The sequence below is a fragment of the Micromys minutus genome (assembly GCF_963924665.1).
Source record: "Micromys minutus genome assembly, chromosome: 2".
Classification (NCBI taxonomy): domain Eukaryota; kingdom Metazoa; phylum Chordata; class Mammalia; order Rodentia; family Muridae; genus Micromys; species Micromys minutus.
Genome location: NC_137971.1, coordinates 56,182,995 through 56,200,717, shown reverse-complemented (window position 1 = coordinate 56,200,717; position 17,723 = coordinate 56,182,995). Strand labels below are relative to the sequence as shown.

The 17,723-nt window shown below is 50.1% G+C and overlaps 1 protein-coding gene across 3 annotated transcripts in view; it reads left to right on the top strand.

The window, feature by feature from the left end:
• Nucleotides 1-7,825, top strand: part of KCNQ1 (potassium voltage-gated channel subfamily Q member 1) — a gene marked incomplete at both ends in the record, with an annotated part of 303,863 nt that extends 296,038 nt beyond the window's left edge. For all 3 annotated transcript variants that reach the window (XM_080913601.1, XM_080913600.1, XM_080913599.1), the window contains one exon: nt 7,610-7,825. In XM_080913601.1, coding sequence (XP_080769727.1) covers nt 7,610-7,825 — 216 coding nt within the window. The remainder of the gene's footprint in view (nt 1-7,609) is intronic.
• Nucleotides 7,826-17,723: the final 9,898 nt, after the last annotated feature.

Genomic DNA, 17,723 nt, shown 5'->3' with positions numbered 1-17,723 from the left:
TTCATGGGCTAGGGTTGTTCCCTGAATACTCTTGTCCAGCATTGGGGCCTGGGTTGGAGTACTGCAGGTCCCTTCGGGAAGGTTCACTGCATGTACAGCCACCCAAAGAAGCAAGTGCCCTTGACATGTTCTAACCGGCGGCCTCAAAGCCTGAGTTGAGCAAAAACAAGCAAGTGGACCGCCACACCTGGATCATATTACTGCTGATGTCAAAACTGCCACGGAGGGATACAGTGTCTGAGGCTGGAGCTAGGCAGGGTAAACACCCTGTCGCTGGCCAGGCACCTGGTGCAGGAGGCCCCAAGGAGAAGGAGGGAAGCAGCATTGAATGCCTTTATTTTACAGACTAGGTTACGGTAGAGCATGCGGATCCACACAATCTTGTTGAGACCAGCATGAAAGCCCAGGTGACACAAAGGGACATGGGAGACCAGGCTCCCAATACTCCTGATTGTATCTGGGATACGACAAGGAAGGAATCTATGCCTATCAAGCCTTGAATGCACTCAAGTAGCTGTGAGGCATGCACAGCTGTTGCCAGGGTCTATCTCAAGGGCAGGCCTGGGCTAAGTGAGGTTGTAAAAAACAAACCCACATACTTAAGGCTGTAGATGCAGCTGATATTGGGGGCCAGGGAAGCGCTTCTTTACTAGAAGGACATAGAGTGGCAGTGTTTAGACCAGGAGCAGGCTAGAGCCCCTGAATGCCGAGAAGCCCATGAGACGCACCAGGGACCAGGGAAAATCTTGGACAGAAGCAAAAACTGGGGCTTTGTGACAAGATGGCACTTGGAAATGTTCAAGAAAGAAGCCTCTGGAGGAGGATATAAGATGAGCTAAGACAGACTATCCACAGAGAGTAAGCTCTCAGCAGAACCCAGGCAAAGCAGTCCCTCCTCGTCAGTGTGACAACAGGGATGGAACCAGACCATAGTCAGAGTCCCATTAAGGTTGCTCACCATGAAGCAAGGGAGATAAAGGAGAGAGAAAGCTAGAGCCAAGAGGTTGAACATCTCTTTCCCTGACCTGGCTACTGGGGGATGAGAGAAAATGTGTGTCATGTGAACAGGATAGCTGGCTGGATGAGTGTATGTATGTGAAGGGCTAGGCTGAGAACAGATGACCAGTGCTCATATCAGCAAGAGCAGCAGGCAGAGGTGGGCATGAACAAAGGGCAAACAGAACAAGCTGCAGGTCTAGGAGGCCAGGGACATGAAAAAGGAGGTGAAGCTCCAGGAACAGCAGCCACAGACTCGCTTGCGTTTGCTTGGGACACAGGGTGTGGTGCAGGCCCAGGTGGGCAGCCCTGATCAACTGCCTGTACCCCACGTGACCCCTGTCCACCTGCCACCATTGCCCACCTAGTTTGGCCGAAGGCTCTGGCTTCTGGTACAACGTGTTCTGTCTGGAGTTCTCAAGCTTCCGGGACTCCATCAGGAGAGAATCCAATGCAGGTGGGGCCTGAGCCTGATGCCAGCATAAACAGGGCCTCTCAGCTTCCAGAGCCCTTTTCCAGCCTGTCTAGATGAATGTCCAGCATGAGCAGCTGTTGCAGAATTTGCTCATGGGAGGACTAAGCAGACAGAGCCGCAGCTTTCTAGCCACCCTGACATGAAGCTGCCTCTGCAAACAGGACCCTTTGAGGGTGACAAGAACTGGCTGTTCCCATTCTGAGCCTAGGTCTCCCCAACCGCCACTGGCAGGCAGAAGACCCCATTATTGTCAGAAGCTAGGGTCTCTGGGGTCCTAAGCCTGTTATTGCTCTGCTCTGGGACCTTAGTCCCGAAGCTGACATCAGTTTACACAGAGCAGGGAAACTCTGGAGTGGGCAGTTCCAAGCAACAGGACTACTTAGGAGGGAGGGGATGACCCAACGTCCTGTATCTTGGGGCCACATGATGTTAGCCCAGGGACATCAAACATGCATCTGTGTGAGGCAGCACAGTCTGAGGACAGGGTGAGGGCTAAGTCACATGAACACCAAGGGTGACTTCAGTGGCAGCAGAAGAAGCAGAAGAGAGGCCCAGCGACCTGAGCCCATGTGGGGGAGGTGACCAAGGCTCCCAACTCAAGCTAGAGAGTCAAGAGCAAAGTCATCAGGATTGTCTGGGAGGGAGGTATTGCTGTCACTACTCTACAAGATTCCACCACAGAACCACCATCTGCAGTTCTGTAAAGGACACTCCTGGCCTCCCATACCAAAGCCCCTGGGATTAAAGCTATTTGGAACCCTAGCTCGTGGTCACAGGCATGTGATCACGGTGCTTGGGAGACTGAGGCAGGAGGATCACAAGTGTCAGGCTGGCTTGGTGTACGTAGTGAAACCCAGGATAGGAAGGGAGCTGTTTACAGTGAACCCTAGAAAACCAAATGTGCTGAGAAACCTTGGTATGTAGAAAAGACACCCCCACTATGTGAAGAATCAACCACTACAGGGAACCCCAAATCAACCTCACACACATAAAAGATTCAAGGGTGAAATTCAAACCTAAAAAGCACAAAAATTCATGTTGGACTAAAGAAGAGTGATCCAAGCACACCCTGACTTAGAATCCATGAAGGAACAAAAAAAAATGAAATAAACAAATTCAAGAGAAAACACTTGTGATCAATAACCCTTCACATACAAAGAGCCTTTACAAATCAATGAACATGAAAGGTCTTGCCAGCTAACCCCATTGGCCTTTGCCCAGGGCTTTCTAGGAAGCAGGGCTCTTGGGGGCTTCTACCCCCTCATCCAAGAGAAAATCCAGAGATTAATTAACTCACTCCACAAATATTTGTACTAGATCACATGAGTTTACTGAGCACCTACTGTGTGTCAGACATTAAAAGACTTATCAGGGACTCAAGAAGAATGGCACACTTGAGACCTGACCTCTGGAGCCTCAAGTTTGAAGATGAAACAATTAAAAAGTAAATTAAACTCAGGAAGCTTGTGGGGGGGGGCAGTGGTCACATAGTGCAATCAGGGAGTGGGATAAGCAGAAGCTTTTACTAAAGCAGTGGGCATTTGAGTTGAAAGTCCACAAAGGAGTGTAGAGTGGAATTTCAGGCGGTGAGTGCAAACGTCCTCAGGTAAACATAGGACATGTTCAGGATCTGTGTGAGAAAGGGAGGGGGCTGCAGAGGGATATGACATTCATTAGTGTAATGGAAAAGCTGAGAGAAGACATGGGTCTAAACACAAAGGTCAGCCAATGTTTCCCAGAGCAAAGCTGGATTTACATGAATACTTATGTGGGTATGCATACATGTGGATGTGTGTGTGTGTGTGTGTGTGTGTGTGTGTGTGTGTGTGTGTGTGTAGGGCTAAGAAAGAGAGGGGCAGACACAAGGAAACAACTGTAGGGGACCAGGTAAAAAAAATCACGTGAAGCACAAGTATGTGCAGAGCTGTTCAGGTGCGGGTCTACATGGCAAAGCATGTCCAAAATACATAGGAAGTAAGCTAAGTATCCTAGACAAAGCCCAGGGACAGAAGCAGTTCTCTTGTTCTTGAGGAGTGAATGGTGGATAGTGGATGTTCCTGCTACATCTCATTCTTGGGGTGCTCTTTTTCTAGTGCTATGCTCCATCTGGTATGGCTGATGAATTCACTCTAATGTTGCTGGTTATGAAGAATATTCATTTGTTGGCATAAATAACTTGTCTGGTGAGCTGGTGGCGGCGGGTGTTTATCTGCATAAACAAGACCAGAAGTCATTATTTCTTGACTTTTTGTTCCCTTAGAGACAGTGTCTCTTTATAGAACCCTGGGTGGCCTGAAACTCACGATGCAGATCAGGCTGGCCTCAAATTTACAAATATTCAATCAACCCTGCTCTTCATTGGGTATCAAATATTTTCAATTTGGCCCCTGAAAGTAACCCATGAATGCCCACAAGTCACCAAAGGCCATCCTCTCATGACCCTACAGAGGGCCCTGAGTTGACCAACAAGGATCCCCAGCCTGAATACACTCCAGGGCCTTGTACCCTGAACTCACCCTGGTGTCCCCACCCCAGGCTAAGCTGGTTTGGAGGGTTACTGACCAAGGATCAAGGCTGGGCAGGTTCTGCAAAAAATAAATAAATAAATAAATAAATCTAAAAAGACTCTTCAAGATGTTCTTTTGAAAACAAGTTCATAACCACATCAAACAGGAATCCCTGTCGCTTTGCGTCTGATCACCAGCCTCCGCAGACTCTCTAACTAGCTGTTATTCTAATTGCCTTTTTCTCTTCTGAGGCCCACAGAAGTCATCTATGGTTTCTCCCTTGGTGAGCAGAGATGGGGCACAGCAAGGCTTTTGTATGCCTTGCCCTGTTAATCACTATCAAATTGTAAATAGTGATGAGATTCGAGATCTGTCCCTGTGGCTCTTGGAGAACACCATCCCAGAGCCCCAGCAGATACTCCCCTCTCTGAAGGTGGTGGCACCTCTCTGGACACCTGCTGTGACGTGGCTCCGTGCCTCTACCTACTCAGCACTGGGCACCAATACTCACAAGCTCTCTAGCTGTATTCAAAGCACCAAAGGGGGAAGGTAGAGCCAGGTGGCTTCAAGAACAATTGCTGAAGTTGACTCGGCTCTTTGAAGCTGAGCTCTGGGCTGAAAGTCACCATACTCCAGGCCAGTACCCTTCCTGCAGTGTCCCAGCAGAACCAAATGACAGCTTAGGCATGAAGGGCCTCTTTATATGCTACTCTGGGACCCTAAGTAGCTAGGGAAAGAGGCAGAGCACAGAAGAACAAGCTGAGACCACCTCATGCCCTGCCTTCAAGGCAAGAAGCATGACCTTGGCAGGCAAGCTCCTTAGGCTCCTTGTACAACACATCCAGTGGACAGCAGCATGCTCCACTTCCCAGCTAGGGACACAGAAGTATGTGTAGCCATGTCTCTGCATCAAGCAGTCCCATCTCACAGGGCAACCCCTGACCCCTAGGCTTTGCTAGACAGATTAGCCAGCAAGAACCATGGCCAGCTACCAAGATCCAAGCTAGAGCATGAATGAAGCACATGACATCTCACTGGCCCACAGGCTCTTCTGTTGCCAGGTTGGTATCTGATGGCTCTTCATTGGGTATCAAACATTTTTAATATGGTCCCTGAAAGTGACCTATGAATGTCCCCCAAAGACAATCCTCTCATGATCCTACAGAAGGTCCTGAGCTCACCAGCAAGAATTCCCAGCTTGAACACATTTCAGACCTTATACCTTGAACCCAAGCCCGGACGTCCCCACCCCAGGCCAAGTTGGGCTTAGGCAATCTGGTCTGAACCAGGCCAGAAAAACTTCAGAACTCAGCCACAACTTATTGCTTCTCACCCATGATAGCCAGGGCGAGCAAGAAGACCCTATTTATGAGCAGGTAGACAATCCAGGAGGATCCTGTGGATGGCCAAGAGGACCCAGAAAAGTCCCACACATGATCATGAAATCCAGGCATACTCTCAAAGCGACCAGAGAATAGAGGAGTGGGTGCATTTAAAGGAGCCCTTGCACTATTTTCTGTCCTCTAGGCCTGTCTTCCCTGTCAAGATGACAGTGGCACAGTAGGTCCCAGACTCTAGACCCTCTTAAGACTCTATATCCTGCCCCTAGCAGATTGGCCAGTAGGACACCCTTGAACCCATAGAAGCTCCTCAAAACTCCAATTGACACAAACAGCAGCCATGAGGTCATTGTGAGCTTGGGGTCTGTCTAGGGAAGCTTCAGGGACACCCTTGATTGGCACACACAGGCTTGATGGGCCCCATGGCAGCTGTCCCACAGGAGCTTTCAAACAGCCCCAACCCTGCCCCAAGAACCCTGCTTAAGGACTCTGCCCACTAGCAAATGTGAGGTGTCCACAGGTGTTCAATTGTGGGTTAGTAAACATTCATGAAACCATCTATCTCCATGAGCCAACTGGTGCTTTTCCCCTGCCTACTCAAACTGGATCTGTGTATTTAAATCTGCAAGAAGCTAGACCAAAGACTAGCCTCAGACAACCCTTCTTTGGTACAGGGCTCACAGAGGCCTTAGACATGTCATGAACCCTGACTTCACCTGCCAGGAACAACCTAGCTTCAGCTCCTACCCACTGTACTCCTAAACTCTGAGCTTCAGTTTCCCCATGTGAGCCTTCCAGCCTGGATAATTCTATTGGGCCTTTCAACCTACAAACAAGTATTGAGACAGAGAAACCAGCACTGAAAGCATCAGAAGCCTGCCTGAGAAACAGACTTCACTCACTGAACACCCTTGTCCAGGAAGATGGGATCTAGCCCCTAGCTGCCTTTTGTCCTCAGGGCCCAAGTCACCCAGGTTTTGAGGCCAGAGGTCAGCAGTTGGCTGAGTCATCTCATGGTTTTCCCTGAAGCAGCTTTGAAGGTATGACCGTATGAAGTCAACTATCTGGACCTCTGGCTCATCCCTGCATGACGCGTGTTTCCTTTACTCCAGGTCCCAATGTGGACATGAGAGAGACCCCTGCTTTGCTGACTGATGTAGCATACTGACATAGGAACTACCCCATATGCTCAGCAGCTGAAGTCCTCTCTCTCCCAACCCCTGCTCCATTGCTTATGCTGGGTTGGTTGCTGTATCCCCCACCACAAATCCTCCAATTGTCCCTGGAACAGCCCCTGCTTCCTAGGGAATTGTGCTAAGGGGCTCCGGCCTCCCTAGATGGTGGGTGTTCTCTTCTAGAAGAGAAAAGGAAGTAGCAGAGCATTTTAGGCCCCCAGGGCTGGGCTCCAGCCCCTCACACAATGGATCCTTCTTTCTAAGGAGTTCTCCAATACTCTTCATTGTCTCCTACAAGCACAGCCTCTGTACCAAAGGAGGGTTGTCTGAGGCCTCTGTCAAGTCCTATTCTGCATTGTTTATCCCAGGTTCTGCTCTGCCTCTATCTCCCCCTCCAGTTTCTTAGCTACCTGCCTAGTGCTTAGAGCAAAACAAACCCTTTACAGGCATGGGGTAAAGACCACGTGATCAAGAAATCCACTCAGTCACTGCCCTGACCCATTGGGACCTAGAAAGATGTTGTCCTAAATTAGTACTTTTGAGTTACCTTTGAGTGTGGACATGGTTCTGTGACCCACCCAGTCTCTGCCTGCTCAACCCTGGGCTGTCCCAATCTCTCTAGGTGCCAGCCCCTCCCACAAAGGTCCTTCTGTGTAAGGCTCCAATCCCAACCGAGCTGAGCAGACAGCTTGGGCCTCTGAGGTCTCACTCATTATGTGCCTCCTCCACTTGGCCACAGGAAACCAGAAGCTATTCTAGAAGCTCCAGAAGGCTTGTCCAGAGTCTTAAAGACCAAAAGGCCTGGGGGGGAGGTGCTAAGAGGCTCCTAGCCACTAGGTCTACCTAGAAACAAGATAACTGCTAAGCACCCCCAAGATTATGCATACATGGACACACACAAGAACTCAATGCTGTACTGCACACCCTGTATCCCAATAACAAACATACACATGAGGGTGTTCAAGAGCCTCTGGGCATGGTGCACACATTCAGTTCATCCCACAACTGTAAGAACATGTGACATACTCTCTTTCAGGCCTTGCATGCCCAGGCCCTAAGGTGGCCTGCACTAGACTGTCCCTATTACCAGGTTCATCTCTGCTTCTGTTCCTACAGGTGACACAACTGGACCAGAGACTAGTGATCATCACAGACATGCTCCACCAGCTGCTATCCCTGCAACAAGATAGCCCAATCTGCAACAGCAAGTCACAAGTTGTAGCCATCGATGAAGGGGACTCCATCAACCCTGAACTCTTCCTGCCCACCAACAGCCTGCCCACCTATGAACAGCTGACTGTGCCCCAGACAGGCCCTGATGAAGGCTCCTGAAGGAGCTGAGCAGGGAGGTCTGGGGTAACCCCCCACAGGTCTGCCCCACCTCCCTCTCAACAGGGGCACCCACCTGATTCTTACCCCCTTGAAAGCCTGATATGACAGCCTAGCTCCCTAAGGCCCCAAAACCCATGGGACAAGCCACTGGCCTGTATCTGGAGCTCACCAAGACCCCTCTGCCCAGTCAGTGGGAACTAGAAGTTGGCTGGGCATGGGGTTTCTCTCAGGTCCCTATCAAGATGGTAATATTATTCTCTGATGGCTGGGATATAGGAATGGGGAATATTTGTGTTGACCAGGATACAACTCAGGCAAAAGGAAGCCCATCATCCAAGTGATGCCAAGTAGCGTCCTAAAGGGAGACAGAAAGAATCTGGAAGAGTCTGGGGTTTCCACCCTCAGCTCTAAATCTAGAGCCCAGCAGGGAGCAGGTAGGGCAGGATAGTCCCAGTTCACACTACAGGTTATATCCCAGTGAGGGCTCAGCAGGCCAAAGCCTGACTCTTTCACTCTCTAGTGGTATTGACCACATCGGGATAAGAGAGGAATTTCCAGCTTCCCCCAAAGGATATCCCAAGCAGGGGAGTATTCACTGTCCACCCTAACCAGGTATGGACTGACAATTTCTTCTCTAAACTAAAGAGCAGGGCCCTCAAGCCCTATGAGCCCTACATGCAGCCTGACTCCTTCTTGCTGGTCAGAGGTGCCAGACAGATATGTTCTCAGACTCCAGCCAGCAGCTGAGCCACAGTGAGATTAGAGGCATCACCGTTTTTCCCAGGATTGGTTCCTTGGGCATCACACCTCACAGAAATCGAGATAATTTCTGGTGATTCAGACTCTGTGTTTTAATGAATTTTATAGTTATGATTTTGATTAAGAGACTTTTCCAAATAAAGTTGGAACATCCCAGGTTGATCTTGGCACAATGCTTACTTCTGAGAGTGTCTGAGGGATCTTTAGAATAACTTAGTATTCATCCTCCACCCTCTGCCCTCCTCTACCTTCCTATCACCTGCTGCTCCCCACAGACAACCTCAGTCCTTTTGTGAACAAGACCCTGGGACCCAAGTGCCCACGTGGCCATGGAGTAAGTATGATTGGTTGGCCTGTGCAGAGAAGGTTCGGGGTCTAAGGACTCACAGGGACCATGATACGGGTCAAAGGTTGAGCCAGTCTGGGCTTGGGGCATCCCTGGGGCTTCCACTCCAGGTATCCCTGTCCACTTGATGTGATCAGGATGTAGTTACCAACTGATTCCAGAAGAGCCCTAGGTGTAGCTGAGCCTGGGTCAGGACCTGACTTAGCTGGAACACACTGATACATTCCCAGAAAGTCACCCTCAGACATGTGCCAGGGCCTCTCAGCTGTCCTTCCCAGCCAAGATGGCTCTCACTGGTGCCCCAGGAGGCCATTCATGGGTGCATCTTTTCCAGAACCAGCTCCCAGAGCCCTAAGACTTTTACTTCTGAAATAGAAGTATACAAATAAGTGCTGGGGCTCCTGGACTCCCTTCAAAGCCTCAGTTTCCCTGTTGGAATTATGATGTTCCTCTGGCTGTCCAGTCAGTCCTCCAGGCTGGAGGCCTGTTCTAAGTACTGCCCTGCTCACCTGACCCTGTGGCTGTCACTTCCTTGTGATGCATCCACTGTGAACGGAAACAGTGCACTGTGAGCAGGGATTTGCCCAGCCATAGTCCACTGTCTCTACTGATCCCATTCTGTCCTCCTTCCAAGGCCTACCCCATATGCCTGGCCATCAGAGCCGGAGGCATCTGTGATTTGAAGGATGGAGGTGCCCTGGTCTTTGGAGGCAGCAGGTAGCAATCAGTAGAATCAAAGAACCAAGTGTGAGGATGTTGTTGAAGTCCCCTGTAGGAGGGGGAAGTCCCTAAGGCTCTCTTACCTGAACCTCTCAGGGATCCAAAGGTCCTAGCGACCCCCACCACAAGGTCTTGGTGTCTAGTCTAACAAGCACTGGCCAGCTTTTGGAGGAAAGGATGGAAGGGCAGCTGAGGCCTCAGGCTTCCCGGCCTCAACCCCCCTCAGGGGGGTTCTGTACAACAATTGCTGGAAGGCAGAAGCTGTTGTTTCCTTGTTGGGTAAATATTTGTGGAAGCCCCAGGCTGTGGCTGGCTGTAGCCAGGGCCCTTAGTATTGCCCAGGCAGGCTACAGCCCACTGGGAGCTGAGGGCCTTCCATCTGGGCAAGACACAGTCCCTGCACCCTGCTGGCCTCAGTGCTGTCATGGACTGTGTAGAGTAGCCAAGTGCTGTTCTCCCGCAAGGACCATTGCAGCCCTCTCGGGTGTGAAATGCAATTTACCTGAAATAAAGCCCAATTATGGAATTACCTAATTAAAGCCGGGGAGAAGGCTGGGCCTGGCAGGCTGGACGCTCAATGCCCGCCCGATGCCCACGGTCTGAAGGAACAGATGGTGCCCTGGCCTGCCGAGCTGGCCACATTCCTTCACTCTGTCCCCCTATAAGTGACCTAGACAGCACACGACCATCTGGTGTGTGACACGTCCTGCAGGCCCTGGACAATGGCCCAGCAGACCTCTCCATGAGAGGGCCGTCGCCCAGGCAACGGTGGCATGTGCGGGAAGGCCCATTCGCAGCCCCTCCCGAGGCCCTTTCTTCGGGCCCTTTGTGGGCCTCTCCTTGGCTCTCTAGCGGCTGGACTGACAATACCCATAAGTATTTGTCCCCAGAGCTGTGCCTTTGTCCCCTTATCAAGGCCCTGGTGTCCAGTGGGTGCTAGGAGCATTTGCCTGAGGACCAGCAGGGCTCCTGTTTCATGGGACTACCTCTGCCACTGCTCTTGCTCCCTTTCCTGCCTGCCTGCGGTTCTTGAGCACTGAGCTTGGCCCTGCCCAGACCTGAACTTCTCCCATCTCTGAGCCTGCATACAGAGAGGAGAGACTTCTGCCATTCAGCTGTGATCTTTCACCAGCTATTTGCCCTCTGTCTGTGACATAGAACAGTAAAAGTGTCCTATCACAAATAGCTGATGGAGATGAGACACCTAAGCCAAAGAAGGTATAGCCATATACTTAAGGCAGTTGAAGAAATTCCCTAGGTGGGGAAGGCTGGCTCTTCCTCCCTCTTGCACTCCTGCCTGGCCTTCTAGTTCTATACTCCTTCCCTGGTCCTCCAGTATCCAGCCACACCCCCTTTCTGGCCACACCCCTCAGCATCAAGTCCCACCTCTTCTCAGCCCTGCCTTCTTGGAGCAGAGCAAGTCTCCCAAAGACAGGAAGGCAGCTGGGTAGTCTCTCCCGGGAACACCCTAACTCAACACTACAAAGGCAACCCACTGCTCCTAGAATTTCAGCAGCTATGCTTACCTGAATATCCCTCCCTCCCTTGCATCCAACACCCCTCATACACACATACATATACACATACATACATGCATGCATATATGCATACATACATACACACACACACATAAAAGGTATAAGAGTGGGACAGAGGAAACAGCTGGCCCAGGAATGTCCCAATGCCAACTGAGCTCAAGCAAAACTAGTTAAATCATGGGATAAAATAAAGGCATTGACTGGCCTCCAAGGCATCTGGATCTGGCAGAGAAACTTGCCTTCTAGCCTGCCCTAGGACACTGCTGTCCCAGCTTTACTCACTCGGCCTCCTGAGTGCAGGTTTGTTAAAAGTTCTTGGTGTTGACCAGAGATGTGTTCCTAAAAAATGGTCTTCTCTAATGGAGGGTCCAGGAAAGTTGAAGAATGAATCCTACTACCCTTATCCCTAGCCTCTGGATCCAGGTCCCCTCCCATCAAAGTTCAGATGCTGGTTGAGTATAGGAGATGAAGTTCACTAGGACATGAGATTCTTTCCTGGCCAGTCTGTCTATGGCCTGGGCCTGGTCTATGGCCTACTCTCCTCTCAGTGCCCTTATGAGGAGCTCCAAGGTGCCAGGGAACAGCAAAGTTCTCCTCATATCCCCTTCTACAGTTCCCATGACATCAGGGAGCCATCTCCATCACTCTTCGGATCCCTCCAACCCCCCACATCTGTGGCACCAGAGAACAGGTTCTTCTTAACTCCCAGAGCTCAGCCCAGCCCCCAGTCATCTGCTTCCAGGCCTGGGTTCAAACAAGCCCGGACAGTAGCTTCTTAACCCAAAAGAACCCAAGCCACCAGGCTGATGTTCTTATTGCTTCTGAGATGTGGGCCAGAGCGTAGGGAAGGGAGACCACAGTGACCCTCCCAACACAATGGATCCAGTCTTACCCATAGCCTCACCTTCCTGTCAAGCCATAATAGTGAATAGCAGCTGGGCATCCTTCAGGAACAAGAAGAAAGCACTGAAAAGAACAGACGCCTGGGACAGAAGGGCCTTCAAGCAATAAGGCCTCTCCTCCTGGAATATGAGGAAACCAAGGCCCAGCACCTGTTAAAAAAAAAAAAAAAAAAAAAAAAAAAACAGCAGACACTGGCAACCATGTTAGACAGGGAGGTGTATTTTGTGGTCTACAGACTTATAGCTGGGAATGAGAGACATTGAAGACATTCTGTGCCAACCTCTCCCCATGTCCACCAAAAAAAAAAAAAAAAAAAAAAAAAAAAAAAAAGTTCAGACATAAAACTATTGAAGAGAGTCAATAATAAGCATTTAATAAAGATGCTGAAGTGTAGATCCTCACAGTCCGTAGGAAAGGAATGGGGAAGGACACAGTTTTCTTTAACAGGCTGGCCATTGGGAGTTTGATCAGGTTCCAGTGAATAGATATGGGCAACACAAATTGGACAGGGCCATTTTGTTTTGTTTTGTTCTTTTCTTTTGGGGGAGGTGTGCAAGGGTGGGAAGGAAGGTGGGCCTGGGAGGAATGGGAAGTGAGTGTAGTCGGAGTGTGTTGTAGGAAATTCCCAAATAATTAATTGAAAGTATATTGGGGGAGAAAGGAAGTACCATGGCAGAGAAGTTTGATGCTTAGCCTAGAAGCCTCTAGACATGAAGAGATGACCCGACTGAGGCAGAGCTGCCTTCTAGGGTCTTGGATGTCAGGGACCAGGCTGAAGCAAAGTTCTCAGGTGACTTGAGCAGAGCATCTCTGCCAGCCCACACAAGCTGGAAGTCCCTACGTACCATGCCTCACTGAGGCAGCCCCAGCCCTTCAGTTGAAACCAGTGCTCACCCACCACATAGAGGGTCACTTGGATCCTCAAAATGCTACTTATATACTGAACTAATGAGACTCTCCAAACCCCACAGAATTTTTTCTGGTTGTTTCCTAAGACTTTATCCTCCCCTACCATCAAGCACACATGCATAGCCTGCTCTATTCAGGAAGCTGATACCTTCTTCCAAACCTTCAATAGCTGAGAACCAGTGTGTGAGGGCTTACAGGAAAAGAAACTGAGGCACCTGTGAGCTTTGCGTGGTGATGGGGGCTAGTCACAGCCTCTGGATCACAAATGTCTTTTTGCTATTTTCAGGGACAAGAAAGATCCACCAGGTATATGGGAAGAGGGGTGTCCTGAAGGCCCATTGTCCCATCTGGCCTGGCCAGAGAGTTGGATAGGAGAGTCAAAGGAGTGAGTGACTCAAGCAAAACCACCCAAAACAGTGGCTACACCCTTTAATAGAGGAGAAGGACAGGTGCAACCCAGAAAGTGGGGAGGAGAGAGATTATGGTCAAGGGCTTTTGTCACACATCCCCCCATTTCCCAGCCACCATAACTCTCACTGGATGCTGTTGTGGTCATTCTCCATTCAGTAGGTAGAACAAGGCCATGTTTAAGGACATAAACTGAGTATCTGGAAGAGCTCTCCTGGGTCTCTGTAACCCATCCAGAAACCTCTGCCCTTTAACCAAGATGGAGGTCAGGAGCTGACTGGTTAAGCAGGTGGCTTTCATATGCTGGTAGCCTCCTGGACATAGGAGACTACCTCCACACACAGTGTCTCTTGCTGCTCTGAAAGCTGGCAGGCTACCTCTGATACCTGAAGTCAGCTCTGAATAACAAGATAGCTTGCCAACCCACACAACACCCCTCACCTCAGGGGCTCTGCCCCCAGCTCTGCCTTACATACATATCTGTGAAATCAAAACAGGGATTCCTTTGGCTAATCCACTTGGCTCATTTAGCACAGAGTTCAAGAGAAGGTCCTAGGAGACTGGAGGAAGCCATGCTTCCCTCCCATACACCACCCAGAACACCAATAGCTCCCTCAAAGTGTATAGAAAGCAATCCTCTAGAGCTGGAGCAGTAGAAAGCCAATAAAAGCTAGTCCCACCCCGTCATCTCCAGATACAAATCCCTCTAACCTCCACTCAGCCACCAGCCTGGGAACTGTCCTCAAAACACTCTACCAGCCCTGTGTCCTGAATACATCCGAGGGCTTCAGTTATGCAGCACCCAGCTGGCCCAGCTTCCAGAGAGCCCTGCCAAGGCCTGGCACCCTTGCCCCGAGTAGTCCCTCTTGCTGCCAGGAGCAGAGAGGCCTCAGGTCACCACCAGCAGATTGCTTTCTTGCAGCACTCTGGGCCCTGTTCCCCAGAGATCCAGCCTTATGAGCCATAAAGTCCCAGGGTCTCCAGAATCCACCTGCAGACATACCAGCTCTAGGAAACTGAATCCTAGTGGCAGATGACAGCCGAAGGTGGCAGGGCAGAATGCCCATTCAGGCTTCAGAAGAGCCAGCCTGCCAACATGGCAACTGTTCCCCCCCCAACCCCCGTAGGCCCAGTATCATCAAAGCCTAATGAAATGCTGGAGCCCCACACCAGGAGCAGAGAGGAGTAGGATGTACCCCACCCCGAGGCCCAGGACAACAGGGAGCATGGGTAAGGTAGGCAGCTACCTCCAGAGCTTCCCTGCCCTGCCCCTGCCTTGTGCTGTGATCTGGAACTAAGGCCCAGTTCCTCTGGAGCAGAGCTGGAGAGAACCGCTCTGTTCAATTTAACATCCTCCCTAAGTGAACAGATGGATGGAGACCTAGCCTAAAGGCCATCTACCAGTTGAGCAGGAAGCCGGAGGCTAACATATACAGGAGATGAACACAGACTGAAGCTCCTGAAGCACTACCCACCAGCTGAGGTGGGCCTGGATGCTGAGATCAGTGCCTTTTCCCTATTATCTGCTGGACTGCCTCACTACGCTAGACTCTGCCCCCAAGTCCCAAGCTCCTAGACAGCCTCTCCTGAGGAGAGGAAAAACTGGACTGGCTGCCTCTCCACTGAGTGCCTCTATGAGGCTGGTCATCCTCCAGCCGTACCTGCTCTAGGTATCCTGAAAAGAGAGCCCTGTGGGTGAGAGGTAGGAGGCAGGGATTAGAAACCCGGCACCCTGTTCTCTACCTACTGTAGCTCTGACTTGCCCAGTGCCACCACCTCAGACAAAATTGCCCCTTCCTTCCTTCTCTATTTGCCAAACTCCTGACCGTCCTACAAAATTGAATGCAAAGCCTTCCAAAGTGGCTCTGGACTATTTGGCTTTCAGCAGATATCGTCCCATACAGATAAAGTAGTATCCTTGGAATAGATGACAGGGGACAGTTGACAAGGAGAACCCTTGGAGATTAAGGAATGTTGACATGCAAGAAACCAGCTCAAACTGGACCCAAGAACTCCTGAGGACAACTACCAGAGGGCTGTGGTCACTCATAGCCTTGAGCACACCAGACTGTTTTCTGGGGACCTGAGGCCTGGCTGGTCAGAGTAGGAGGTGCCTAGTATGGACAAAGGAACTGGCTTTTCCTGTTCTCCACCAGCCCTACTGCCAGGACCATAGCTGTACACATAGCAAAGCCCCCATACCCCTCCCACAGAGGGTCCCCTGTGTGCTCACGCCCCAGGGCCCCAGACACCAACTGCACCCAGGATCCTTGTTCTGCAAACTCTGAACCCAGCAGGCAGCTAGTTCATGGTTATTATTTTGTGTGTCATTTTTCAGATGTAAGCACACATATACGTTCCTGATGCACAATATGTGCGCATTTGTGGAAGCTGGAATTCAACCCTGAATGCCATTCCTTGGTCTGTCCACTTTTAATTTCTTTTGCAGACAGGGTCTCACATGGGCCTGGAGTCTACCAAGTAGGCTAGGCTAGAGACTGAAGACGGGTCTTCATGCTCTCAAGACAAAGACTTAATGACTGAGCTATCTCCCCAGATCTTTGTCATCATCATCTTTATTAATTATTCTACTACAAGGCCATGTCCAGGCAAATATATAATTTACTTCATTACTCCCCTCCCCCATACTCCGCTATTCTCCCTTATGGCCTCCCTCCCATTGTTTCTGGAGTTTCTGGTTCTAATTTCCTACTATTGGTGCATACGTGACTTTATGTCATCTCTGAAGTCTAGGACCCACAAAGGACACTTGCAACATTTGTCTTTCTGGGACTGACATAGCTCACTTGATGTGATTGGCTCCTATTGAATCCACTTTCTTTCCAACCACCTCACTTCATTCTTTTCTGTAACTGGGGGGAAAAAAATCCCATTGTGTGTATAAACTACCTTCTCCGTGCACAGTCGTCTTGTCTTGCATACCTAGGCTGCCCCCAGACCTCAGCCATTGTGTGCAATACCATGATGAGCAGCAACGTGCAGGTCTCTTGGTGATGTGTTGACTTAGAGGCCTTTGAGTAAATAACCAGGAGTGTATAGCTGGGTCATATGGAAAATCCGATGTTAGTTTTCTGACAAACCTTCATACTGATCTCCAGAGTGGCTGGACTAGTTTCATTCCTGCCGGCAGAGTAGTGCGCACAAGAACTCTTTTCTACAGCCTGGCCAGTGTTTGTTATTGCTCTTGATGGCTGCCATTCAGACTGGGGGGAAATGGAACCCCAGTGTAGCTGGAGTGTGCCCACACACAGGATACCCCAAGATGTCGTTCTTCATGTGCCGTCCACCTTGTCTTTCATTGGCCTAAAGCTAGGATGGCTGGGGCCTGTCTTCAGCTGTCCAGTGCAGGATTACAAGCCTGGGCTAGCTTTAAAAAAAAAAAAAAAAAAAAAAAAAAGGGTTCTGGGGATTGAACTCATCTCTTTATGCAAACGGAGTCATCTCCCCAACCCTTGAGTGTGTGTCTTATTTGCACTTCCCTGGTGACTGGTGAAAGTAAACAGTGCTCTGTGTGCTATTAGCCATTTGTTTCTCATCTCTTCAGCACTAAGTGTTCATTCTACCAGCCTGTTTCATTGAGTGGGTTCTGCTTTCACGCTAAGCTTCTTGAGTTTGTTATACATTCTAGATATCAACCCCCAGAAATAGAAGAGTCTTAAACCTTGTTGGTCACGGTATGCCTGGGGGTGTCCCACAGAGGAACACTACCCCTGATGCTTGTCAGGACCTGCTGACTGGGCCTACCCTGACCATCTCACCTGTGTTGATCAGGCCTGAAGCTATTCACCCCTTCATCTTAGTGCCAGGTACCACTCTACCCACTCCCCAACCCCAGGCAGCTCTCCCAGCTTCTGAGGCTGCAGGGTTTCTCCAGCCTGTGCACACAGACTGAAAGGTCTGGATGGAAGTTTTATTGCTCCAGGTCCACCTTCTTTTCTCCACCTTGCATCTATCACGCCTCAGCATTCCACCTGTCCCCCTCCATCTCTTCAATACCAAGATTATAAATGTGTGCCACTATGCTAGCTTCCTCCTGTACCTAAGTTCAAGAAACAGAGACAGAACTCACATCTTCATGCAAACTAAGCCATTTCCCCATCCCCTCGGTGAGTTTTCTTTGCATTTCTGAACAAGTCTTCAGATGTTTATTGGCCCAGGAGGAGGGATGGGCCCAGACAACGAGCCACATCACTGATAAGAGAACCACAACCTCTTGGCATACCTATGGCTCAATGGCAGGCTATGCCAAGAACTACCACATGCCCATATACCCTCACTTCTCTGAACACCCTGT